Genomic DNA, 27,500 nt, shown 5'->3' on the forward strand with positions numbered 1-27,500 from the left:
GTCAATACCTACAGTATATGCTCTGCATGCTGTTAAAGCTTCCTGACAAAGTTGAAGGCCTCTCTGATAATGTGAGTCTCCCAGGTTGAAACTGGGCTGCCACAGCCCAGCTTAACTGTTGTGGAGCCACAGCTTAGGGCTATTTTAGCAAAAAAATGGGTGATATAAACTCTAAACAAAAGCAGATGGAGTTCCTGCTGTTGCAATATCAGCATATTCTCTTGGAAATTTTTCTCAAGATGCTACTACAGTGCTGCTTTTGTGGCAGCTTCAGTTCACAAAAGGTCCTTGTCACCCCATTGCCTTCCTGTCCATCCTAGCACTTGTAGTAGGGCGCTTAACTGTGACAAATCAGGAGTTAATTTGCTCTGATGCACTAACATGACCGTGAAGCTCTCTGCTAGACCTTTATTTATTCACTTTAAGTTTGTATAATATATTCTTTGCTTCTTGGATCCGATTGTGGTCTTTTGGCTGTTAAATTCTCCTTAATCATTTTATATAGGTTAATCTGTTGCTTATTCTTGTTTGGGGAAGGATTTTCTTTGGCATACTCTCTGCAGCAGCATCTCAATATTTGTTTTGGTCCTGAATTAGCTGGTCAGAAATTACTTCCTTATTCTCTGGATCCTGAAGAATGTTTGGTTCAGGTTTGGCATTACTTAATCCAGTGTATACCTAATGAACATAAGTAACAATGTGGGAGATGCAACAGCAAAATTGCAGTAACAACAAATACAGTTCTTGGTGATGTGACTGCAATGTAAAAATTACTGGAGGGTATCAGACCAGACTACCTTAATTATTCCTTTTTGACCTTCAAAATTATGTGCGTTACTCTTGATACTGTGCTTGTGTTGTGGTTTAACTCCAGCTGGCAATAAGCCCCCCACAGCCGCTTTCTCACTCCCCCCTGCGGTGGGTGGGGGAGAGAATCGGAAGAGTAGAAGTGAGAAAACTCCTGGGTTGAGGTAAAGGCAGTTTAATAGGTAAAGCAAAAGCCACCCACACAGAAATCCACTCACCACTTCCCACCGGCAGGGAGGTGTTCAGCCATCCCCAGGACAGCAGGGCTCCCAACATGTGTAATGGTTACTTGGGAAGACAAGCGCCATCACTGCAAATGTCAGCCCCCTTCTTCTTCCTGCAGCTTTATATGCTGAGTGTGACATTCTATGTTACGGCACATCCCTGTGGCTGGTTGGGGTCAGCTGTCCCAGCTGTGCCCCCTCCCAGCTTCTTGTGCACCCCTGGCCCGCTCACTGGTGGCATGGTGGGAGAAGCAGAAAAGCCAAGCCTTGACTCTGTGTAAGCCCTGCTCAGCAATAACAAAAACATCCCTGTGTTATCCATACTGTTTTCAGCAGAAATCCAAAACATAGCCCCATCCCAGCTACTGTGAAGAAATTTAACTCTATTCCTGCCAAAATCAGCACAGCTTATTAGCAAAAACATTCTGCTTCTACTTATGGGTCCATTGTTACGATTAAAAGATGGATTGTTTTCCCTTTGAAAGATAGGCCATATAGTACGTGGCTGTAACTGTTATTTCTGTCTATAACCCCCAGACTGTCATCAAGGTAAAGGAGAAAAAAATCAAAGGAGCACAAGATTATAAGGCTACTGTGTAATTAGGGAATTTTATTTTTCATTATTTTATATAAAAACTGTTAAGGGAAATAATGCATTTAATGGCATGAAGTGTTTTGATCAGGAAGAAAATGTTCTGAGATCACAGTTTGTGAACCTGGAATTGCTGTTTCTTTTACATGTGTTAGCAGTGACTTTGAAAAAAGTTAAGAAGGATGTCTTATCATTCCTGCAGGTGTAGTGGTGTTATTCAGCAGTGAATAGGAAAGAGGAAAGACCATGTGACTGTAAGAGCCAATATAGGTCACTTGTAAAACTATGAAAACTTAGATGACATTGAGAAAGTCTGACAAATGCTGATCTAAAAGCCAATGATAAACAGTGTTGTCTTTGCAGACATTTAATATTTTTTGCTTTGGGTACCTGTGGTGTGAGGACTTTTTTGAGATAGGTAGCTTTCTTCTTGGTACTACTGTCTTTATTAGCCGTCATCCAGATCTACAAGGCAGCTTATCTGTTTCTGTTATGTATTTGAAATGATGCACCAACATACGCTTTTTAGGATATTCTATTGGATAAGACCATGCAAAGCCTTTAAAAATATTTTACATTTAAATTATTCTTCTAAGAATTATTATATGTTATAGCTAAATCCGGCTTTTCGTAGATGCAGTTTTTGCAGTGGTAAAGAGGCTTTTTTTAAAATAAAACTGTATTATCTCATAGGGGTGCAGCTTGGGAGGGGGAGTTATCAATGTAACTTTTTACTGTAATGGAACCAGATTAACACAAACATTTGGTTTAATTGCAGATTGGCAAAGGAAAGAATTATGTACGAAAAAGAAGCAAAACAGCAAGAAGAAAAGATTGAAAAAATGAAAGCTGAAGCCTGTGATGATTATGGAATTAAGAAACAGGTGAACGATCATAAAATTTGTTTTATAAAATCCTTTTTTGCTTTTATGTAATCATAGTCATCCTAAAATACAAGAATCTCCTGTACCTTTTTCCAGGCTCCTGCTATATGAATACTCAACTAAAATATTATCATTTATAAAAGTCATAATAAGCATTTATAGAAACTTCCTCTACTCCAGAACTGTTAAATTTGAGGAGAGTGTATATGGATTACTTAGCACTTGGTGTCAGGATGGCTGTCACTCACTGACAGTGTGTATGAGGCCATCATGAACTCTCTTTGTCAGAAATACCAAGAATCTGAAAATACATGGTCTAGATGCTGTTAGGTAAACTAAGTGCTTGCTGGTACATGCAAATGTTGCAGTGAAGTGAGAATGCTTGATAGTTAATAGGAAGATGAAACAATTCAACTCTTTGAGTATACTAGTATCCCTTTGGTAAAATCTTTTTTAGTAAGTTCAGATTTCAGTTCATGTGTCTGTCCTGCCTTGCTTTTGTTATGCCATGGCAAAGAAATACAAATAAAAGTTTAAAACAATTCAATTGGCAGAAAAAAACATAAGTGAAGACTAGTAGTCGAAAAAAAAAGGCTATGAAAGAAAAAAAATACCTCAATCACACTTTCTTAACCTGTAAGGCTTGCAGGAAAAAGTGTTAATAAGTACTTCAATAAAAATACTAAATTGAAAAGAATCTTATTAAAAACTGAACTATCACATACAAAACTTACCAGCTTTGTAGAAGCTAGGAAAAAATATTAAAAGACACAGTGTATTCCACCGTGTGTAAATTCTGCATGTAGTTTCTGTAGGGGTCATGAAGAACCCTGACTGATAGCAGCAAGTAGTGCAGTTGTACTGCTTTGTGGATTTTTTTTGTAATGAAGCCTTAGATTCTACACAGTTGTGTAATGATTCCCAATATATGGAGACTTTACAGAAAACTTCATAATTGATCTGTAATGGAAACTTTTTACACTGTAATCACTAATGAGCGGAGACTAATGCTAAGAACCAGTAGTTTTCTGTATTTCTGTAGTTGTTGATGTTTCTCATACATAAACACCCTTTCCCAGCTAATGCTTTTATCTTGAGATCTGTGAGCGTAGGAAAAACCTACTCCTTGTTTTCTGTCAGTGGGATTGTAGATATATTCTGACGTTTTTGTTAACTGTCAGCACTTTTACTGATAAATGATAAATATTCATTTTTTAAAAGGTTATCCTACACTACCAAATTACTTCTTGAGTAATGTCATTTCCAGATGAATTAAAAATCCAATGGACTTAACATAGAATATCTGCATGCCACAGAGTATAAAGTACATCTTGCTAATACAGTTTTTTACAAGCATTAGTGAAAACAGCGGTATTTTTCTTCCTTCCTTGAGTGAAATGTAGAGCATCTCCTGAAACAGATCAAAAGAAATCTGGAAACGATATATATTGGTTTGGACTGTTATTGTGGAACATAAGAACTTGCTGGTAATCTTGTTACTGAAAGAGTTCTTGCTGAAAGGAACATTGTAACTTCCGTTAACTTTTTCATTTTTTATGTCTATTTAGCCTCAAAGAAATAGTCAGGTTAGTTCAGCTGGCTTTTTAAATTTTTAGCTGTTTCTGATGCCCACTTGACTAGTTCAAACAAAGTTTCGTTCTTCTCACCACTCAAATACGGTAAGATTGAAGTGAAACATACAGTTTCACTTCAGTCTGATTATTTGCATAATTTTTTTTTCCTAGGAACAGATGATCTTTGCGTAATAATATGAACTCTAGCTCTAGTTGCTTAGGTAAAGAGGCAGTAGAACTGCTGATAAAGAGTCTAATGCTTCCCCTTTATGTATTGGGACAGTATCCTTAACAAGCACAGTTTGCTTCCTTAAAAGCTAGCAAATTGGAATTCCCTGTATTAAGTACAGAATAATATTCCTAACATACAACTGGTATGAAAAACGTTTTCAAACTTTGGTTTTATTGCCTAGTATGCTTTCTGAAAGAGACCAAATGACAAAAAATCATTACGGTGATCTTAATTTTTCTGTTCTGTTTTCTAAAAGCTGTTACCCTTTTTATCTAGGTAGGTGTAAGTACGGGCAACATTCTTATGGTAGTAAAGACCTGCCACCACAATGGGACATGATTCATCCCTTCTTCAGCTGGGCTCACTTTCCCTGTGTTCTAGAGGGAGCAAAATAATCTTAATTTCACTTTTCTGCCTTCTCTTTATCTAGGGAACCTCTCATGTCTGTTCTGCTTGCAATTTTAGTACAAATATTTCCCCAGGTATTTCACTTCCACAAAACAGATGGAAGATTTGTCCTGAACCTTCAAGCTTATTCTAAAACATCTCCTAACCAGTCTGGTACCTTTTAGCAAAGCATGCATTACATTAAGCATGGGAGTCACGATCTGCATATTGTCTTAATAATCAAAAGAACCCAACAACAGAAGAAAACCCCAACCCTCTCAGCCTCTCACCTAAGTTTAACCTCTGCCACAAAAAGTGGAGGGGAGGAGAGAGAAAATTTGGCTATTCTAACAAGGTTGAGCCATTCTTGTTGGGAAAGCACATCTTTTGTTAGTGTTTTCTTTATGCCACTCCCAAAGAAACCTCCTCATTCGGATGGTTACCACCTCTCACCTGTTCACAGGGTGAGTTTTATACTTGCATCAACATGGATCTGTTTAGGTAGAACTTTGAGTTGCCAGAAGGAAATGTGTGCCTGCTGTTTAAATGACAATTTTCTATAATGGATAATTCCATTACTGTCCTCTTAATTAATTTTAAATGACCAATATCTGTAATCTATGATACAGTGTATTTAATGAAGAACTTTTTCAGAGGAGAATGTTGAATTTTGCTTCTGTCCTCTGAAAGCATCTCCATTTTTTAACTTCAAGTCACGTGGTGTTCTCCTTCCACCCCCTGCCACTGACAATGACGAAAACCTGTAAGTTGTATATTAGTGGAAAACAGCCAATGACAAACTGTTTTCCAAAAAGACCAAAGGAACCTTTCTCCCGTTTATCTCCTAAAATGATCTGCTTTAGAGGAAACAGGATTAGTGTTGTAGCACTATCCAAACTATCAAGCTGCAACAAGGTTTTACCATCTCATACCAACACTCTTCATGCCAGTCCCTCTGCTGCCTTCTCCTCACCCAGAGCACGCCTTCTCTCTTCCTTGGCTGCTCCCTCTTCACTGGCTGCCCAGCCACTTAACAGAAACAGCCACAGTGCCCCTTATCTCCATCAGCCAACCCCCTCAGCCCTGAAGCCAGCCCACAGCTGTATGTTATCAATGTTAATTAACCCACCTTCATCCCTCTACAGATTAGCCCTCACTTGAGAGCTGCAAAGAAAGCTCATTTGAAATACTGAGGCATTCGATCTAGAACATTTTCTCCTCCAGCTTTCTTGCTACAAATGGTCGGTGATTTATGGCTGATACATGGCCATTTCAGTTCTTCAAATGCTCAAGCACTATAGAATACAGTGCTCTCCAGTTCTTTACAGCAGGCTTTTCTTTCTGGTATTTTGGAAGTGTTTTGATCCATGTTTGACAACCCACCTACAGCAGACTGCAGCGTGCTTTTCTATCCTGTATTGGTGGATAGCTCAAGCTTCTTTTGGGCTTCCTATGTGAAAACAGAGCAAGCTGCTTCAAAGGAAGTAGAACTAGTAACACTTGGTTTGCTAGTTTTTGTGTTTGGATTTTTTTTTCCCCTGTATATTCACCTTAATGCCATTTATCCTCTCAGTTCCTGCCTTCCCTATGCCCAGCTTTCTCCTGCATCACCTGTGCTGTCCTACTGCCTATGTCCTTGTGCCACCTGGCCCAGCACATTATGCCTTTATATTCCCTGGTTACCAGAGAGGTGAGAAGTAATACTGTGTGGTATTAAGTGTAAGTGTAGCATGACTACTTTTGTGCTACAGTCTCTTTCTTAGTAGGATTATTAATTTTGGTACCATTGGTGTTCACAATACTTGGAGATAGCCTTTTATCTTCTGGGTCTCTGTCTTTTCCATCAGATAATGGTTGTAATTCACCAATGAATTACAAGTGTTTTACAAACTTTCTGATGAAAAGGAATGCAAACCTGTAGCACTTTTCCTAGCAAACTGATTTATTTGCATGTTTTTCTTTTCCTCCATACCATCTTCAAGTAGATCCATACTGTTATGATTATCTGTGCAGCAGTCAAAAGGGCAAGTGATTATAAGGCAGTATTTAAAAGCATGCATATGTATTCATGTGCATGTATTTAATTGGTACATATCACTCATTGACATTTATCATGTATTTTAGCCTATCTCCTGTGTTTTGAACACCACTTCTGTCATAGAAAACAATATTGTCACTGTGCCCTGGGACCCAGTACTTTATTAGATTGTCTTTATAAAATGAATATGGAACTTTGTTTTCAAATTATTTGCATATCTCTAAATCTCCTGGTTAGGTGTGGGTCAGCTGGGGAAAAAAAAAAGAACAAAAACTGCTTCCATCTTTTTCATATAATCATAGAATAATTTAGGTTGGAAAAGACCTCTAAGATCATCAAGTCCAACCATTAACCCAGGACTGACAAGTCCGTCACTAAACCATGTCCCAAAGTACCACATCTATGCATTTTTTAAACACCTCCAGGGATGGTGATTACACCACCCCCCTGGGCAGCCACTTCTAGTGCTTGACCACCCTTCCAGTAAAGAAATTTTTCCTACTATCCAATCTAAACCTCCCCTGGCGCAACTTGAGGCCTTTTCGTCTTGTCCTGTTGCTTATTACCTGGGAGAAGAGACCCACCCCCACCTGCGTATGCCTCCTTTCAGGCAGCTGGAGAGAGCAATAAGGTCCCCCCTGAGCCTTCTCCAGGCTAAACCCCAGTTCCCTCAGCTGCTCCTCACAAGCCTTGTGCTCCAGACCCTTCCCCAGCCCCTTGCCCTTCCCTGGACACGCTGCAGCCCCTCTACGTCCCTCCTGCAGTGAGGGGCCCAAACCTGAACACAGGGTTCGAGGTGCAGCCTCACCGGTGCCCAGTGCAGGGGGACAGTCCCTTCCCTTGCCCTGCTGGCCACACTGCTTCTGACACCAGCCAGGGTGCTGCTGGCCTCCTTGGCCACCTGGGCACCCTGCTGGCTCATGCCCAGCCGGCTGCCGACCAGCACCCCCAGGCCCTTTCCCACCAGGCCCTTTCCAGCCGCTCTGCCCCAGCCTGTAGCGCTGTGTGGGGCTGGTGTGACCCAGCTGCAGGACCCGGCACGGAGCCTTCTTGAACCTCATCCAGCTGGCCTCGGCCCATCGGTCTGGCATGTCCAGACCCCTCTGCAGAGCCTCCTGCCCTGCCGCAGATCAGCGCTGCTGCCCAGCTTGGTGTCATCTGCAAACTTACTGAGGGTGCACTCGATCCCCTCGTCCAGAGCACCGATAAAGATACTGAACAGAGCTGGCCCCAGTACTGAGCCCTGGGGAACACCACCTGTAACCAGCTGCCAGCTGGATGTAACACCACCAGTCTTTGGGCCCGGCCATCCAGCCAGCTTTTTATGCAGCAAAGAGTGTGCCAGTCCAGGCCACGAGCAGCCAGTTTCCCCAGGAGAATGCTGTGGGAGCTGGTGTCAAAGGCTTTACTAATGTCCAGGCAGACAACATCCACAGCCTTTGCCTCATCCACTGGGTGGGTCATGTTGTTGAAGATAAGGTTTGTCAAGCGGGACCTGCCTTTCATAAACCCCGTGCTGACTGGGCCAGCTGATAAAACTTTTGAAGCTGATAAAACTGTTGTCCCTGTTATGTAACATGCATCAGGCAGAGCAAAATTGCTTCCTATTGCAGAATACTTGGTATCAACACTCATATGCAGTTGTATTTATTTATATTGTTAAATTACTGAAAATCTGTTTCGGTGTAAGTGCTTAGGTGATCAAAAAAGTAGAAAATGGCTTGGGCATTACCTTCTCAGCTGTTTTCCTCATAGAGTCATGTTTGGCCTTTGTGCTTATTTTGAATGTGTGAATTGTCTGATTTTAGCTATGGTGCCCTTCCATTTAAGGAACTGGTAGGTGGATGTGTGTTTACATCTGTTCTGCTTTTACCTGTCACTGCAATCTGGAATTTCTGGAAAACAGATTGAAGGCTACTGATAGTGCATTATGCATACCAATTCTTTGACATCTGATCCAATTTACAAAAAATCCACATTGCATTTGGTAAATAGGCTGTATACATCCCAACAGTTACAGAGCTCCCATCACATCTGAGGAAACTGCTTTCTTTTGAAAAATGGCAGACACCTGCTTCCTTAGTACAAATATCTTAAATCCTGAAAGACAACTGACTAGAAATGTGGTGGTTCAAGAGATTTGTTTAACTGGCTTTTTCAGCACACTTAAAGGAGACGTTGCCTTCACTGTAGCCACAGTAGTTCTTTTGGTCCTATGTGCACTTACTGACAACAAATTCAATTTGCTTCTCCCTGTACATGTTTTTGTGCTTTATTGCTTTTCTCTTTAACGCTGTATTTAGATGTACTCAGTTACTCCCAGTTTTTTATTACTTCTATTTGGCATTGTAAGTCACAGAAACTTTGCAGATATTTATGGTTCTTTGCAGAGTTAGATCAGTTTCATGTAATAACTTCGTCTGCAACCTGCTTATAATTTAAACTCCTTAGTGTTCCATGTGAAAGTCTGGTGGAATTTGGATAGAATTTGGAGAGCAAACACTTTAAAAATTCCAGTCCTAAAGGTTACCTAATTATGTCAGCTTTTGACTTTATTATATACATTTATAACAGTAAATTGTCTATTTGGGATTATCAGCATTACTTGAAAAAAATGCGTAAGTTATCAAAGTTTGCACAGGTAGTTTGGTAATCAACTAACAATATTGGTTCCAGAGAATTCCTGTTCCAGACTTCCAACTGTTTGTGCCTACTGAATATAGTTAATTCCAGGATTTATCATCCTTCTGGTTTTTGTTTTATATTGTGTAACTATGGGCAAATGTAAATAAAAGTCAGGTACATCTTGGATCACAGTCAAATTCTGTTTGGCACAGAGTAGTTTTATTCTTTTCTTAGAGCAGCCAGGACTACATCTTACAGATTCTAGATTAGTATGCCTTCCCAGATTGCTTATTGAATGGCATATATCAATTAAGTTACTACTTTTCCTATCATCTGCCAGCTTTACAATACAGAACTGTTTTGCAGTGCTGGCCCAAGGAAGTCATCATTGGATATTCTCACTCTGTAGGTATTCTTTATAGAACAAATTTTTACTACATAAAGCAGAGGGCATCATCTCATGCAGTTTATGGCACACTTAATTCTATGGAAGTTACAAACCTTTATTTATTCACTGCTCAAAGTGTAGTATGCAGAGTTCCTAGTCTTATTTTTAATACGGTCCAACACTGAATGCTTGAAAGAAAAGTGGTAACACCGACGACTAGACCTTGGAGATGCATAATTTTTTAAAAAACATTTTTCAGCCATCTTTGCTTCATTAGACAGGTTATGTGCTAGGTTCTCTGAAAGAAAATTAGAAATGAAGTTTTTAAACCCTTTATCTCAAAAATTACTTGAACTAAGAACTTAAATACATGACACTTAAAAACATGGTGGTAACTACTACAAAAGGCCTTCCTGTATGCATAAGTACATTCTTAGCTATAGCTTATCTTCACTTTTACAATGACCTTTCAGTACAACAGCATTAATACTGAATGGAGAATATAACATAGGAATGACAGAATGAAGTAAGCCATTTAAAGGGAACACCACCTGTGCTAGGTTATTGTGAATCCAGAAGAGATTTCATATTTAAATACCTAACATTTTCATTTCTAAATAGATTTAACATTATGGAACAATTCTGCACACCTTTTCTTCTCAGTGGCTGGATTTTGGATCCAGAAATGTTTCATGAAACACACGTTCCCTTGTTTAAATCTAGAGTTGTTTTCTTTAGGAGGAGGCAGGATGTTCAGATTCAGTGGGGTGCCAGTTTAGTAATTTTGTTCAAAGTGCATGGTGAGAATAATCTTTCTCCTAAAATGAAGCACAAAGATAAGTAATAACTTTTTATGCATGATAAGCATCAAAAATATGAGCCTGCTGGTCTTTGCTTTTCATTTTTCTTTACCTTTGTCTTTCAGTCAGAGCCTCCTGCAGTGTGCACACAATGTGATCAATAACTCAATAACTTTTTTCATGCAGTAATTATCTCTATGTGGTATTATCTGAACGCTGTTTTTCTTTATTACCCAAAAGATGCAGGAGATATTTATATAACCAGCTGATCCCATTTTGGATGAAGCTGCTTTGTGACAGCAGGAGAAAGTTTGTTTTAAATAGCCTTTTTAACAAATGCTGTATGGAAAGCTTACCAGGCAGTAGTTTTTTCCTAAGGGAAAAATTATTCTAAATACTCTTTCGCACTTAATACTTTGTATTTAATCAAGCACAAAGTAAATGGAAGTGTCCTGTAAATTAACAGAGTTTTAAGCAATTATGCTAAGTGAGTGTCTTCTAATAAAAAAGCCTATTCAGAAATGGATACAACTGTTCTGAAGTTCCTAGATGATGACTGGACTACTGATTCAGCAGAGCAAAGACTTACGTTAAAAAGTAAAGTTCCTACCTGGAATATATTCTTATTTCATTGGCTTCTGATTTTCACAGATTGAAATCTTACAAGAGTCACGAATGATGATTCCAGACTGCCAGCGCAGATTAGAAGTCGCACATGCAGACCTTACTCAGCTACTAGTAAGTATAGCACCAGAATCCACTGATCAAGAAATGCTGCTGCTCTTCCTTGATGAACTTGGATAAACATGCTTGTCTGCAGTGCAGTTGCAGCATACGAGAACTGCACTGAAGAACTACTTTTTAGAGGTCCCAAGACTCATATTCTGTAACATACCAATATTTCATTTTAGATAATTGTTTTTGCAGACTTGGTCTTCAGTGTATGAAAGTTGTGTGTATTAGAATATGTCTGTATTCTAAAGAAGCTGTCTTTAAGGGAGTGTACACTCAACATACACTTAAATACTGAACTGCTAGAATGGACTCTGAATTCCTGTGCTAGTTACATGATCAGAAAAATTAGTTCATCTGCTTTAGATAGTTTTCTAGGTAGTCTAGATGTATATAATGCACTTGTAGTGAACTGAAATAGTAAAAATACTTTGCTTATTATTTTTATTATGCTATGGACAAGAAAAAAAGACAGCTGAGTCCTTGCTGATTACTGCTTTATGTTGTATTAGTGAGACGAGTACTAGTGCCACATTTTTTACCATATTTTATACATTACCTGCAGTAATAAGTAGGATCTTACACAAGTAGATTCATTGAAACAATACCAAGTTTGGAGATCATCATGCTTATTTTAAAAGCTGCCTTCTCATCAAGAATTCAGCTACACATGTAAATGGTATTGTGTGGCTAAAAATACATACCCTAAATCAACTCCCAGACACATTCGATGGCTAAAATGCAAATCCCTTCTCAAAAGAGAAGTCAAGGTGTCTTACCCTCAGGTACTATGCCTTCACAGTTTTTCAAAATAAATGCGCAGTACTGGGCAGGATTTAGGGTCCTTTTGTCATTCAGCTCGTTACTTAACAGTTGCCTGATCTAGATTTCATTGGCATGCAGAAGTGGTGCTATTGATCCATGCAGTGTGCTGTACAAACTTAAAACAAGGAATGGGGGGAGTTACTATTGTTAAGAATTTGGAAGTCTTCAAGAGTTTCTTTCTGTGCTGAGCTAATCTGCAATGCTTTTATTAAAATGAACTGTATAGTAGTATGGTTTTTTTCAATTGTCAATCTGCTTAAGCTTTTTCCTAACAGTGCTCTTGTTCCTGACATCTGTTGTTATTGGTTCCAGTTATGCTGTCCTTGGTTTTAAATATTTAACAATAAAATAAAGGTATGCATAGATGAAATCTACTCACACATGACAGCCATCATCTTGGACCTGAAGTAGGACAAAAGAATTATCTGTGCTTTGAGTCATGTAGAAGCAGTGTTTTCAGTAATTATATATCTCTTGTTTCATACAATAGTTGGGGTTGGAAGGGACCTTTAAATTTCATCTAGTCCAACCTCCCTGCAGTGAGCAGGGACATCTTCAAATTCACGTTGCTCAGAGCCCCATCCAACCTGACCTTGAATGTTTCCAGGGATGGGGCATCTGCCACCTCTCTGGGCAACCTCTTCCAGTGCCCCACCACCCCCATCGTAAAAATATTTCTTCCTTGCATCTAGTCTGAATCTACCCTCTTTTAGTTTAAAACTGTTACCCCTTGTCCTGTTACAGCAGGGTCTACTAAAAAGTCTGTCCCCATCTTCCTTATAGGCCCCTTTTGAGTACTGCAGTAAGGTCTCTCTGGGGCTGCCTCTTCTCCAGACTGAACAACCCCAACTCTCTCAGCCTTTCCTCACAGCAGAGGTGTTCCACCCCTCCCATCATTTTTGTGGCCCTCCTCTGGACCCCTCCAACAGGTCCACGTCTTGCTTGTACCACAGGCTCCAGAGCTGGATGCAGTGCTCCAGGTGGGGTCTCACCAGAGCAGAGTAGAGGGGCAGAATCACCTCCCTCAACCTGCTGGCCACGCTTCTTCTGATGCAGCTCAAGATACACTTGACTTTCTGGGCTGTGAGCACACATTGCTGGCTCACGTCCAGCTTTTCATCCACCAACACCCCCAGGTCCTTCTCCTCAGGGCTGTTCTTAATCCCTTCATCCCCCAGCCTGTATTGATACTGGGGGATACAACCAACCCGGGGGCAAGACCTTGTACCAGGCCTTGTTGAGCCTCCTGAGATTCACATGGGCCCACTTCTCAAGCTTGTCCAGGTCCCTCTGGATGGCATCTCATCTCTGGTGTGTCAGCCTCACCACTCAGCTTGATGTCATCTGCAAACCTGCTGAGGGTGCACTCATTCCCACTGTATTCTGTCATTGATGAAGATACAAAAAAGCACTGGTTGCAGTATGGACCCCCTGAGGGACACCAGTTGTCACTGATCTCCATCCAGACATTGAGCCATTCACCACTACTTCCTGGATGTGACCATCTGGCCAATTCATTATCCACTGAACAGTCCATCCATCAAATCAATCTGTCTCCAATTTAGAGAGAAGGATGTTGTGGGGGACCCTGTCAGAGGCCTTAACAGAAGTGCAGATAGATGACATCCATAGCTCTTCCCTTATCCACTGATACAGTCACTCCATCACAGAAGGCCACTAGGTTAGTCAGGCAAGACTTGCCATCGGTGAAGCCATGCTGGCTGTCTTGAGAATCACCTCCCTGTCCTCCATGTGCCTCAGCAGAGCTTCTGGGAGGATCTGTTCCATGATCTTCCCAGGCACAGAGGTAAGGCTGACAGGTTGGTAGTTCCTAGCGTCCTCCTTTCTACCTTCTATAGAAATGGGTGCAATGTTTCCCTTCTTCCAGTTACTGGAGACCTCCTGACTGCCGTGACTTTTCAAATATCATGGAGAACGGCTTGTCAACTATATCAGCCAATTCCCTCAGGACTCTGGGATGCATCTTGTCGGGTCCCATAGAGTTACATATATATAGGTTCCTCAGGTGGTCACAAACTCGATCTCTTACAGTGAGAGGGACTTTGCTCCCCCAGTCCCTGTCTTGAGGTCCATCTACTCGAGAGGTGTGAGAAGAGAGATTGTCAGTGAAGACTGAGGCAAAAATTTTGTTGAGTACCTTAGCATTCCCCTCATCTGTTGTTACCAGTTATTTTTCAGTTACCTTTTTAAATTTAATCCCATGTCAATTATTTTCAAGTACTCAAAAATTTTGGTTTTTATTCTAGGAAAATGAAAAGGAATTGGAAGAAGCTGAAGAGTACAAAGAAGCACGTTCCTTACTGGAGTCGGTGAAGCTGGAAGCCTAGTTTTTCAGTACTGTCTTTATACTCATTAGCACGGGGTCCATTCCACACTTTCATTTGACTATGGCTGTGTTACTATCGTTGACTTGCTAAGGTTTCCTTTATGTAAACCAGCCTTTCTCTTAAATCCTAGATGCATCAAATAAAGAATCTTGTGAAACATCTGTGTGTTCCATATTCAGGTAAAATAGAAACATTTCCAGTTTACCTGGATTACAAAAAGGAAAAATAAGCCAAATTTAATGGAAGTGTAATAATGTAATATCTAATATACAGAACTTAGTCTGAACAATTCACTCTAAGAAACCCTAAAGACCTTAAAGATTCATCTAGTTCCAACCCCCCTGCCATGGGCTTTAGAAGCACTTTATATATGAAATAATTTCAAGCCATTATAGCAGAACAATCTGTAGTGAAAGAGAAGATGGACTAAATGACCCTTCAAAGTCACCCATCTTTTTTTCTATGTGCAGTTTATCTGTGATTTTATCAAGTATGTACTCCCTGTTTATCTCTGAGCCCAAGACAGAATTAAGAGTTGATTCCAAATCTTTCTCAGTTCGCCTGCAGTTGATTTGTAGAGCCCAATTCACACAATTACATGACCAAAGTTCTGTTACTTTTTCAAGAAACAGAATTTAGCAGCTGGCTGGTATGTTGTCAGTTGGATCTGCCAGCAAGAGTTCTGGACTGAATGCTTCTCCTGAAAGCACCTTGGTCTGTGTGAGGGTTTTTTTGAACAAAGCTCAAACCCCAGAATATGAAAGAGAACTAATGGATAAAGGGAATGATGCTTAATCTGCCTGGAAGGCCATTAAAATGTTACGTACAAAAGCTGTGGTTCTTCCAGAATACCTTCTCTACACAGCAAACAGTAAGCTCTGCTGATGAACAAGGAAGCTTTTTACAGTAGTTTTTCTAGTTTGAAAGTGCTCTGGCATGTTCCTTAAAGGCAACACAAAGCACAGGTACTTTTTGTGTGGTGCTGTATTTAATACTCTTAATAAATTTTTTTGTTAATTTGCCTGAGTAAACTGCAGTTTCAGTACCTGTATTTGTGTACCTTAAGCACACAGAGTAGCAGGTATACTTCTCCATCACTCGTAAGCACTGCTTTGACAGATGATCAACACCACCAGATTTCTGATTGACTACAGAGTGACCTAGTTTTGAAGTGACCCCAGAGGAGTACTAGACAGTGCTAAGAGGTGAAACCTGTGACAGTACTATGGTTCCCTGAGTTTTGCATATGGTTTGCATACCTTCTTACCAGCATGATACCCTAGGTACATAACTGCTAAACAGAAAGTGCCCAGTTCACAGCACAAACGAACTGCTATTGAGGAGAAATCTGTCTTGGAATACTCATTTCAGCCAGCTGCATCTATGGACCTTCACCAGGAAAGGTAGCTGGAGCAGACAAAGTGGATCACATGTCTTAGCTGACCAGTGGCACTCAGTGTAACAGTAACTCTGTGCTTTGTGGCCATTGAGTGGAGTATGGTGAATAAATGCTGAGCTGAAAAGGAGATGTGGGGAGGTGAGTCTGCTGGGTAAAGCAGAATTTAAAATAAAACTTACTCTTCTTCAGAAGAAAGAATACACAATTCTGGAAAATGAACCCACAGAAAAATGATGTGCAGTTGCCGAGTACCACAAGAAGTGCAGGTCAGCATGAAAGCTAGAGGCATGATCTGTAGTGGCTGAAGGAAGGCAGCATTGTGATATGGTTTAAGTTGTCATTTCAAGGCACATGGGACTGAGCAGCTACCATATCAACCAGACTCCATGGAAGAGGTTTTCTGTGCAGTAGTTTCTAGGGTAGAGTGGTTTCTTACATTTGTCTGCTACTGTTTTCTAGCTCCCTCCAATTGCATCATGAGCCAAGATGATACTCTTTCCGCTAAGTTCTCCAAAAGACTGAGCATGTTCTGTTGTATAACAAATAGTCAGCCTCACTGGTGAGAATCAAGCAAGGTATGTTCATACCTGAAAGTACATCTCCAGATGCCTCCAGAAGGGTCTAACATCTGAGAGCACAGCAGCATGATACTTGTAAAAACTATACCAAAAGTTGTGACAAGGCAACAATAACAGGGCTAGCCCCTGAGGGATGGATTGGCAAAGCCATGCAGATAATGCATTATGCATGCTAGTCGAACAGTTAATCCAGTGATACATTATGGGAGGAGGGTTTATTTTGGTTTTTTGGGAGTTTTGTGTGTTGTCTTTTGGTTGGTTTTTTTTTTATGGCACTCTAGCAGTGCTCTCATTGGCCAGATGCACATTATTCGTAAAGGAGATTCTTTTTGCTGACAAAACATTTATCATTTAGACTGAATCCAAGTGCCATAGCAATGTAAAATCCAGAAAATTAAGCATAAGCACTAGTATTTTGATACCCTCTCACATCCCAAACTTAAAAGGCGGTGGCACATGAAGTAATACCATGTTATTGCTAATTTTAAAGTTATCTACTTTTTTTGGAGATACATAGTCTGCATTAGCAGATACAAGAGACGACCCAAAAGAAAAGAAAAATCTGTGGGCAACACTTTTGACCTCTGTACTCTTTGAACCTTGTCACTAGCTTTACTGATGCCTTTAAAAGTCTACCTAAGAGAGACAAGCTGTATTTAACTTTTTATGTGATGATGCATGTTATCACTCAGTTTTCATGCTGCATTCTTACCATGAATGCATTTTTTACACCCTGGACAGAAGTACTATCCTTTAAATTGTACCTCTCTTTCTGGCAGAATATGTTTAGTAAGTTTCTCAATTTTTTGCCACTTAAACAAAGCATTTGTTTTACTGAGAAGTCACAGCAGAACAGGAATCCATTTATGCCCTGACTGAAGAAACAAAAGAGGTGATTTAAGAAGAAAAGGGTAGACAATAACAATTTGGAAGTTGTTACAAGTTCTGTGCCCATTGCTCTGATGATGTGTTTGCTAGGTACCACCTGCTTTTAAGTTTATCCTTGTACAGTTAAGATTCTTGCCCTTTGATTCAGATGATGTACTGCATCTGAAATACAACTACAGAACAAACTTGGTACCTTCACCTGGAAACCAGTATTTCTTCAGTCCTCGGTTATACTGTATAATCCAAACTGAAAGTAGTGTCAGAAGCTGTCCTCTAATTTAATTCCTTCCTTCACCTGGGAAAACTTCCACAACACTGCAGTGATTTCTTATAGCTGGCTAATTTACAGGCCAGTTGCTCTTGTTACAGTACTAAAAATGTTTTAATTAATACAAAATATTTTCTTACCCAGCAATAATTTCCCAAAGATTCTTTGAAGGTCAGTTTCTTACATTCATGAAAGTTACCATGATTCTAAAACAGTATTTCTCACAGGCCTCTAATACAACATGGCTCAATGTTCCTCAAAATTGCCTGCAAGAAAAGCAAACCTAACAATTTATTAGCACCATCTTTTGGGTTGTTTTATGGTGTTTTATGTTCTGGGAGCAAGATCCAGGAAAAGAACTTAATTTTCTTCTGAAGACCACAGGTTGTAGTTGAATACTTAAGAGGCATCCAGGAAACATCCATGCTTCAGCACAAACTATAGGAAGCACACCATTAAGCTACAAATCCATTCCTCACCCCTGTTCTCCTGGTAGTTGCAGTAACTAAGCTGCATATCTCTCCCTCTCTCTCTCAGGTTTGCAACCCCAAACTTCTGCTTAAGAGTCCAATGTCTACATATCAGTTATTTCCTCCAGAACACAAGCAGAGGGAACAGCTGGCATTGCATCCTTTTACCCTTTTGTCTATTAGCCAAGAGGTACCACTTCCTTGAAACACGGAAATCAGTTAATCAGCCACATTATACTAGAGACCAACCAACAACAGAAATAAGACAACTGAGGTTTTATGCTAAAAAAATAACTTTGGAATGAATTAACAAGTATGAGGAGCAGGGGAAAGCCGTCTGGTCCAAAAGCACTTGTACAAGGAGCATCGCTATGGACAGGTCATTACTGGCCATAGCTTACTGACATCAAAGGGAAGAGACAACTACTTTTTTTTTTTTTTTTTTGTAGTCAGAATTTTGCTTATGAGTTGAATTAGTTGACTTTCAAGATCACACAGCATAGGTTAAAAGGAGACATCCACTGAAACACAGTTTCAGGAGGGACAGAGTATGTACCAGGTCCGAGACTTGATACCAAACAAAATAAGCCTATCCTGTAGCCACATGATGAGTTACAAAAAAGGACAACAAGTTACATTTTCAGTCTCCAACACCCTTTTAGATGAGGGAAGAACTAACCACACAGGTATTTTGGGTTAAATCCACAATAAGGATAAAGGTGCAGCACATCCCTTTTGGAAGCCCTACTAAACACCTTGAGGTAGGAAAAGGGGACTGACTGCAGAGTGCAGAACCATTGAGCACAGTGCCAATGAATCCAAGGGCCAGCATTTCATAAATGTCTAGTGCTCATGGATCTGCAGAAGAAAATATACTCCATGCTACAAACACCTGTGACATGCTCTGTCATATTTTGACTTTCAGGCAAGTGAAAAGTCTGGGGCTTCAGAATGGCATTCACAAAAGGCAGAAAACTAAGCAAGAGGTTTTCTAGCCAGCAAGAAATGTGAAGATCAGGCACAGGAAAAGAAAGGCTTTTTCTGCTATCTGGAAAACCTGTTTTCAAATCCCTTCCACATAACCTAAAGCAGAGGCTTGAATCCAGATCTGCCAGTTAAAGGAAGGGGGGGGGGGGGGGGGGCACGGACTAAACAAGAAAAAAACCCCAAAACACCAAACCAAACCCCCCAAACCTCCAAAACACACAGAGTTGCTCTATTTCCTCAGAATAACATACTGTTTTGGCAGCCCACCTCCCACACCTCTAGTGAAACCTTTGAGCTCTAAGATGGAGTCTCCTACACTCCTCTGACTGACTGAACTGACTTTAAAAACCCAGGCTGAGACCTGTCCCACCAAATACACAGCCACCACATTCAAAACATTCTCTTGGGGGTGGTAGTGTGTGTGAAGAGAGTCAAAAAAACCCAAACATTCAAGTCCATGGTCTAACTCAAGTAAGCGGAGGGGTTCAGATCAAGGAAAATGCTTAACTACTGGGCAGTACCTGCCACTTGTTCCTAATAGGGGTCCTCAGAATTACCACATTAGTAGGATAGGTGGCTCCACAGCCTTTTAGACTGGGTAGTTACCAGAATTTACTACTAAAATTGAATGGTCTGACCACCCCAAAAGGTGTAGTTCTATTCAACTGACCTGTATGACAAAAAAAGTGAAAAAGGAAGTGTATATATTTAGTATGTGGGTGATACGAGGCTGTTCAATATCTTGAAGGACAAGACTAGAAATCAAAGGGTTTCTGACAAATTGGAGAAAGTTTTAGAAAAATGCATTTCACTAAGAACATAAATAAGGAAAAAAGCAAATTTTACATGACAGCAGAAATCTGCTGTACAAATGCAAGAAAAGGTAAAAGCTAGGCAGCATTTCTGAAAGATGTAGGGTTTTTAGTGAATTCTGCAGAACATGAGCCTAGCTTAAAAAACATAGCAACAGCCCTTAGACCTTAACACTCTCCTTCATATTGGTGAGGCTTCATCTGGAAGCATTATCGCTGCTAGAAGCCATAATTAAAAAAATGAACAAACAGGAAAGATTCGGAAGAATACAGTGAAAACTACCAAAAAGACTGAAAAAACAGTCTTTTAAGAAAGATGGAACAAATCCAGACATTTTAGCCTGGAGAATATTGAGGGTGGTAATAGTAATAGTCTTCAAGGATATACAAGGTTATGGAAGAAAGGAAGAAACTTTTGCTTGGCAGAAAGAGTAAGACACAATGAGCTTCAGTTACAGTAAGAAAAAAAAGTTGGAAGGGTTCCTCCCTCCTCAGAAAACAATTAAGACAACTGAAGCTCTGGAACAGACTGTCCAGGGAAGCTGTCAGAGATGCATTCCTAGAGGTCTTCTCTTGCCCAGGCAGCTGTGACACATGACACAGGGACAACTGATCCTGCCTCATACTTAGGGGAAAGCACCTAAAGATGGATGGAGCAATCCTTCCCTTGGCAGCACTCATCCCTTTAAGCTCACCCATTCACGTAAAAGGCAAGATTTGTGACACAGCTGAACTATTCTGAATACAGTGAAGAGGTGAACTCCCAGAGCCCTCCTAAAGGAGAGAATTTCAGTGATCCATACCAGACCTTTCAGACCTTGCACTGCACGCTACCACACAGTGGATTCAAAGAAGCTGAACACAGTCCTCCAGAACAAAAGGACCAGATTACAATGTAACAGAGGCCTCACGATAAATCCAAATGATGGGCTTAGGGCTTGAGAAGAGATGGCACAAGAGATGTGAAACTGCCACCTTCCACCCAGTTGTATAAATACATATACAACCACAGTGGGAAAAAAACAGCACTTGAACTTTGCAGATTACTTGCTAGCATGTCCTAAGATTCAGTATTTTGGGGCAAAAACCACTGGGACTCACCAAAGTCCCAAATCTAGAGCCACTCAGCATAAATATTACCTTTAACAGGAAGAAGGAAAACTTTGACTCTACAACACTTTGTTTCCTTACTGTTCTGAAGTTCCTGTAGATGTGACATTAGATAGAAGGAAACCAAATGACCCATGGAAAAAGCCTCAATTAGTAAGGTTAACAGAAGCCGAATAGGTTGAAATTGGTAAAATAAGCACATTATTTATGTATCAATTACTACTTGCTCCCCATTTCGACAAAAGGAAATAAAATTTTCTCATCCTTCCTAACAATCCAGAGGCCTCCTCCTGCCCCAGCATAATTAGTGGCAAATTTCACCACAGCTCTCCATAAGTAATCAAAAAGGCTACCTAATTAAAAAAGTAATTAGTTTACACAGATAGATGTGAGTGGGTAGATTAGTTTATGAAAATAAAATGAAATTCCTCTGGATGCTTTTAGTGACTTGGCTTCCTGCTGTTTTACAGCTTCTACACACTTCCAAGGGAGTGGGTTAAAACTAATTAAAAAAAAAAGGCTCCATCTGCAAATGAAGATGGTACCTTTCAAAATCAATTGATCAGATATGTCAATTTTATAATTTGTTCTCAGTTTTCAACACAGAAGGTTAAGTTCATATTTCTGCATAAAAATCAGTACCTCCACGAAAGGACTAATACGTTATATTTCATTCCCTCAGATCATTTACACAATACCTACCACCATGTCATCTAGCCACCAAGCTGAACCAATGCTGAATCCAGAAAAGGAAGGCTTAAACGCTATCACCCAGCACACCACAGGATCTGTAAAAAGCCAGAGCAGCTCCTGATACCAGACCACACCAAAGGCTTTTCCCCTGTACTGGGTCTGGCTGAGCCCCACAGCCACCCTTCTAGTGCTGTGCTTTGTATTGGTGGCTAGAAAGGTGGTGATAACACACCAGGGTTCTGGCTGCTGCTGAGCAGCGCTCTCCCAGCACCAAGGCTGTCTCTCCAACCTCGCCAGCATCTCACCAGCAGGCTGTGGGTGAGCAAGATTTTGGGAGAAGACATAGCCAGGACAGCTGACCCAAAGTGACCTGTGGAATACTCCATACCACATGACATATGCTCAGACATAAAAGCTAAGAGAAAGGATGAGGAGGTGGGGTCATTCGTTATTTACAGCATTTGTCTTCTGGAGAAACTGCTACACGTACTGAAGCCCTGCTTCCTGGGAAGTGGCTAAACACCCACTGCTGATGGGAAGAAGAGAATAACGTCTTTCGTTTTCCTTTGCTTCTGCATGTATGACCTTTGCTATTGCTCTATTCAGCTGCCTTTATCTTGACGAACAATTTTTTTTTGCCATCTTATTTTCTCTCCTCCTTGTTCTGCTGAAGAGGAGAGTGATAAAGCACCTTGGTGGACACCTGTCATCCAGCCAAGGTCAACCCACTACATGCCCCAGTCATCCTGCCACCAGAAGAAACCAGGGGAAACACCCCGGGCACTTTTCTTGGGGTGAAGGTCAACCCTCACCCTTTTATGTGCCAACTCCTGCCATTTCCCCAAATGCAGGAAAATCGATTGTGTCATTGTGGTGGCAGCAGGGAGCTATATTCTCACTCTCCTAAGCTGGGGGACACAAAAGCCTGTAGCCAATACGCAAAGGAAAAGTATAGAAACAAGTATAACAGCAATCCTTGATAAGAACTAGGAAGTTCTGCCAGGGAAATCAGTGAGTTAAGAAACTTTCTTCCTCAGAGGCTTTATCATGGTCAACACTTACTGATGGACCTCACCTCCATGAATGTATCAAGTACTATTTGCCAGCCTCAGGAAAAAAATTGCAGTAAGAACTCTAACCAGCGCAGAAGCTGCCTTCTAAACAGTGTGAAAAAAAGAAAACCTAAAATGTTACTTTTAGTTGAGCAAATTAAACAACTGTAAACTTAAGTTTTATGCTCCTTTAAATTAAGGTATACATGAAACAAGTTTTAAACAGTGATATAAAAAAAGATAAAACTACCTATATTGAATCCTTTAACAGATTTGTATTTAAAGGATCCAGGGACCAACTTTCATTTTGTTTACCTTTGCTATTTTTGGACTGCTACCCCCTGATTTGAGGAATATTGAGTCAACTGAAAATTTCTTACTTATGTGGACTCATAGGAACTCACACTGAAAATAACTGAAATTCCACATCTACACTCAGGCACAGTAGATGGAGCTATTGGAGGGAAAAAAAGCTTTTGGAGTGATCAAAATGAAGCCGTTTTCACGTCAAAGCTAACAAACCTCAGATTACTTAGTTAAACTGATTTTAGATCAGTAACTATCAACATTACCTGCACCCTCTTCAGCAGCCTACATAAAGTGAGATGATGAACCTAGTCCATTTCTGACTATTACCAAGCTTTTACAGAGACAGCATCTAAAAAGCCATTAGATTAGGTCCTCACTGTGCTAGGGGCTGTACAAATAAAGGAAAAAAAAAAAAATCCAAGCACGTTTATGGTCTGAATGATCATGTGAACTCATGTGACATGCAAAAACTTTTTTTAAAAAAAAACATAACCAAGAGCCTCAGCCAGGAGGAAATAATGATGGCCACATCACCTGGCTACTACTGGAGGTCAGTTTCTTTCCACAGATAGGCATAGCTGAGGCTACATTAACCTGGAAGGAGGACAGCCAGTGTTCTCGCTTGGCTTTGAACCTAAGGCCCTTTGTAACAACAGCTACATGCAACCAAAACTATGGAAAAAAATTAAAAATGCAGTCTTCCAAGAACTAAGGACAGCTGTGAGAGCATGGGTGACAATTATAATCCTCCAATATCATATGGCAAATGTAACACTGCTAAACTATGAAAGGTTCCAAGGCAGAGCTATTTCTTTTATGGGTAACAGAGGGTGAAGGGGAGAACCCATGTCCTAAATACTAGCCCCTTCAAAGGAGCGTAGAACTGAGCTGACATGAAAGCTAAATTACCTTCCTATCATTAAACTATCTTCTTATTGTTAAAAGGAGTACTGCCAGAGGAATGTCAAGACACATCACAGAAATGAGGAGTCCAAGTAAGAAAGAACAGACAGTTTTACCAAGGCTGCATGTCCTGTGGATAAACAGAAGATTCTAGTCCCTATTCTGTACCAAACACATCACCTTTCAGAAAGGCTCCTATTTATTTTTAATGAAAAACTCAGCTGGAGCTAGACCAGTACTTGCTATTTAGACTTCCAAATATCAAACTTTATTCAAAAATTGCAACATCATCAGCTGCCTATGATCAAGAGCACTTCACAGCTGGCTTAACTTCAAAGAGATGTGCTAGTCTTCACGTAGAGGTCCTTCAGAAACAGACAATCTCCTTTGAAGTGTTATGTCTCCTTCACAAAGCTCAAACAGAAAATATAAAGAATGTTCTGTAGCTTCACAGGCAAAAGGAAAACTCACTGGCCAGATACTTGATAATCCAGACACAGACAAACTGTATTTTGTTGTAAAGTGATTAGTAGGCAGAGCAGCAGACCACTATTGGGGCCAGGTTACCAATAGCATCACAGTTTTGTTTAGTCGTTCTTCAGCAAATCAATTAGTGTCTCCAACCTTTAGTTCACTTTTCCCCTAAAAAAACCCAAATCTAGGTGTTTCAAGTTTTTTTCTCCCAGTAGCGATACCAGGATTATTTCAGCTTAGTATTTCTGTCCTCTGGTGAAAGTTAAGTGAACAAACAACACAACTACAAAGGTACTTTATCACTGAGAAGTTCACACTCAAGCACACAAACTTCAGAACTTCTTGACAGTTTTAAGCACATAAGTTAATCACGCTAGGATTATCTTAAGTATGCAGTATGTTGTATTATAGGTAGTTAATACTGTTAACAAGCAGAAGCAATTATTCTCTTACAGAAGAAAAATCACACATATTGCAAGATTAACACATGAAAAGGTATTTTCAATCTCTAGCTGCTTTTTAAACTCTTCTGCACAAGAACTCAGAAGTCAACCGTGGTAAATCTGATTGAAATGCCAAGGTGGAGAGGGCAGAATGAAGAGGAGTAAAAGCTGGGTAGCCCATTGACAGATAGACTAACTCTGGATCACAAGAGTTAGAACACATACACAGAATTAATTCACATGTATATCAAGCAACAAGAGAATCACACCCTATCATCCAAAAACCAACAGCTGCCCAAAACCATATAACCTGTGCTAAAAATAGTTTACCAATGCTTATATACAGACCTGCCTTCTTTGAGCTCTTGTTCCCACTCGGAATCTCAGTAAGCAGTCCAAGGAACCCACTACTGTTTTCAAACATCAACTTTAAAACGGAACACAGTTATCCTGACTGTATTAGGCTATTTTATCTCTGCCTCTCTAACTCTCTTGCTGCAGAGCAGAAGGAAGGCATACTCTGAAGGCAGCACAGGGAAGAAAGCAGTGACAGTTGGAAGCCATCCAAATTAAAGAAGGCCATTTGCAGGAGGTTTCTTCCCCCAGCATGTCACCATCCCCTATGCTCGGCTCTCTCTCCTGCTGCCCCTCACTGCTTCATTAACTGTCAATTATGTGGCTTAGGAAGGAAGCAGAACTTTATTAAAATTCAGAGAGGGCAACATTGCACATAGAGACTCGATTTGCTGATTACCAGCAACAAAGCCCCACATTGTGTTCTGGCTCCTTCTCCAGTTCAGACACCCCAACATGTGACTTCCTCTCCAGTTCCTCACCCTCTAAGAGTGGAAACTAACTGTAACACCATCCTCATGACTCCTACCTACACTGCTGAAAAAGAAAACCCAGTACCTCCAGTTGAAAACCACTCTCACGCTGCCCATCCGAGTATGAAAAGGTCACTAATCATGATGGAGTTGCTGGAGTCACTGACTCAAGGCCTCTTTCGACCCAGTCTTACAAGATGCCACTACTGTTCTGCATTTCCTGTGGCTACAAGGCTAAACTCTTTCATGCCATGACTCTCAGGTGTGCTTTCATGCAAGTTTACCCATCCAAGTAATAGCTACTATTCTGGGCTGAATGTAACCCACCTAGAGCAGACTTCATTTATGCCAGGTGTAGATAAACCTAGTCAGGCACTTACCACACTTGTGACACGTTATTGCTTCACTGTGTTGACTGGAAGCCTCTATTAATCAGATGAGTACAGTTCCCCCAGTGCTTGTCACTAAGATGAGGCACCTGCAGTCTGACCAGCTGCAGTCATGAGCACATGCTGCTCTTTCAATAAGAGAGGCAAAGGAGGCTCTGATGTTTTCATATGCCTGGTCACTACTCTACAGCTAAATAAAATACATTTTCTGTACAGTACTCCAGTCCCCAAACACGCTGTTTCTCCCAACACACAAATTACTTTCTGACCATTACAAATTTTGATACCTTCTTCTCAAATGAAGCATAAATAAAAAAAAAAAAAAAAAAAAAGGCTTTCAGTTCTGTAGCTTCCCTAGCAACAGAGGATACAAAATTCTGGGTAGTGAGCCTCAGCTCCCCACCTCATAGCACCTTTTTTACATCAAATATCTAATGTAGTTAACCTGTGCTTTCGGTTGAGAAGGGACAGCTAGGTTCAGATGTCATGAAGAAATCCACAAGATTTACAATGAGATTTGTAAGGTTCCTTGCTGCAGCTGGAGCATGAGAAAACTGTCCCACATTCATGACAATTTTAGGAGGCAAGAGGTGCTGCTTCTTGCAGAATGTCATTTAAAACATTGTAAGCCGTGACTGAAATATCACCCACTGGCCAGACTAATTGGGAGGAGGGAGGCCTGCAGGCAGAAGAGTTTGTGTCTATGCAGAGAGCAGAACACAAATCAACCAAACAGAAAGCTGAAAAGAGTGCTTTTTGACAAAACATTTATTTACTTCTTTCCAGCCAGTAGCAGAGTTTCCCTAAAATCCCAGTATTTTTTTTCCTCTAAACATGGTTTGCAATTTCTTTCAACAGAACCAATCACCCCAAAAGCCAAAGTGTTTTTTCCTAGAAGAAAAAAAACCAAACTATAATCTTAAGAACTTAGGGCTGATGTGTTTATGGTCATAACCGTAAGTACTACCAATAGAATATCCTGAACTAGAGTCTGGCTGGCCCCAGCACATCTCCATCATTTCACAAAGTACCAAAATGGGAGACAAACATCACTTCTGGGATGTACATATATGTAAGTAGCTTTATAAAATGCTCTACGTACACAAAGACACTGAAAACACAGAGTCAGGCAGTCAAAAAACCCTAACCTCACCATGGCAGAAGAACAGGACAAGCCTTCAACCGAGAGACCACCGGTGTTCCTGTGACTCTCCACTCCCCCAGGCGCAGCCTTCCCGCATTTGCTGCTAATGTCACACAGACCTTTTCCCTAATCAAGAAACTTGACCTTTACCGTCTACTGCAGGTATCGGGCTGAAAGGTGAAATGTTTTTGGTGATAATGAGAACAAAACGCAGATTCCATCTCTTTAAGTTACTGAGAGCATAAGCAAAGAAAGAAAAATACCCTGGCCTTTATTTTATTTTAGTATTTCATATGCA

The 27,500-nt window shown here is 40.5% G+C and overlaps 2 protein-coding genes across 3 annotated transcripts in view; both read left to right on the top strand.

Annotated features, from left to right (window-relative positions):
- TBCA (tubulin folding cofactor A) overlaps positions 1-14,615 on the top strand; it is a 31,515-nt gene extending 16,900 nt beyond the window's left edge. For both annotated transcript variants that reach the window (XM_080373304.1, XM_080373305.1), the window contains exons 2-4: positions 2,402-2,507; positions 11,203-11,289; positions 14,376-14,615. In XM_080373304.1, the coding sequence (XP_080229430.1) occupies positions 2,402-2,507; positions 11,203-11,289; positions 14,376-14,456 (274 nt within the window). In that variant the 3' untranslated portion in view covers positions 14,457-14,615. The remainder of the gene's footprint in view (positions 1-2,401; positions 2,508-11,202; positions 11,290-14,375) is intronic.
- Positions 14,616-14,751: 136 nt separating this feature from the next.
- The window catches only part of OTP (orthopedia homeobox), a 55,480-nt gene continuing 42,731 nt past the window's right edge, over positions 14,752-27,500 (top strand). The window contains exon 1 of the mRNA XM_080373302.1: positions 14,752-27,500. This exon is cut by the window's right edge and continues 8,898 nt beyond it. The gene's annotated coding sequence lies outside the window, so the exon portion shown is untranslated.

Source organism: Falco punctatus, assembly GCF_963210335.1.
Source record: "Falco punctatus genome assembly, chromosome: Z".
Taxonomy (NCBI): Eukaryota; Metazoa; Chordata; class Aves; order Falconiformes; family Falconidae; genus Falco; species Falco punctatus.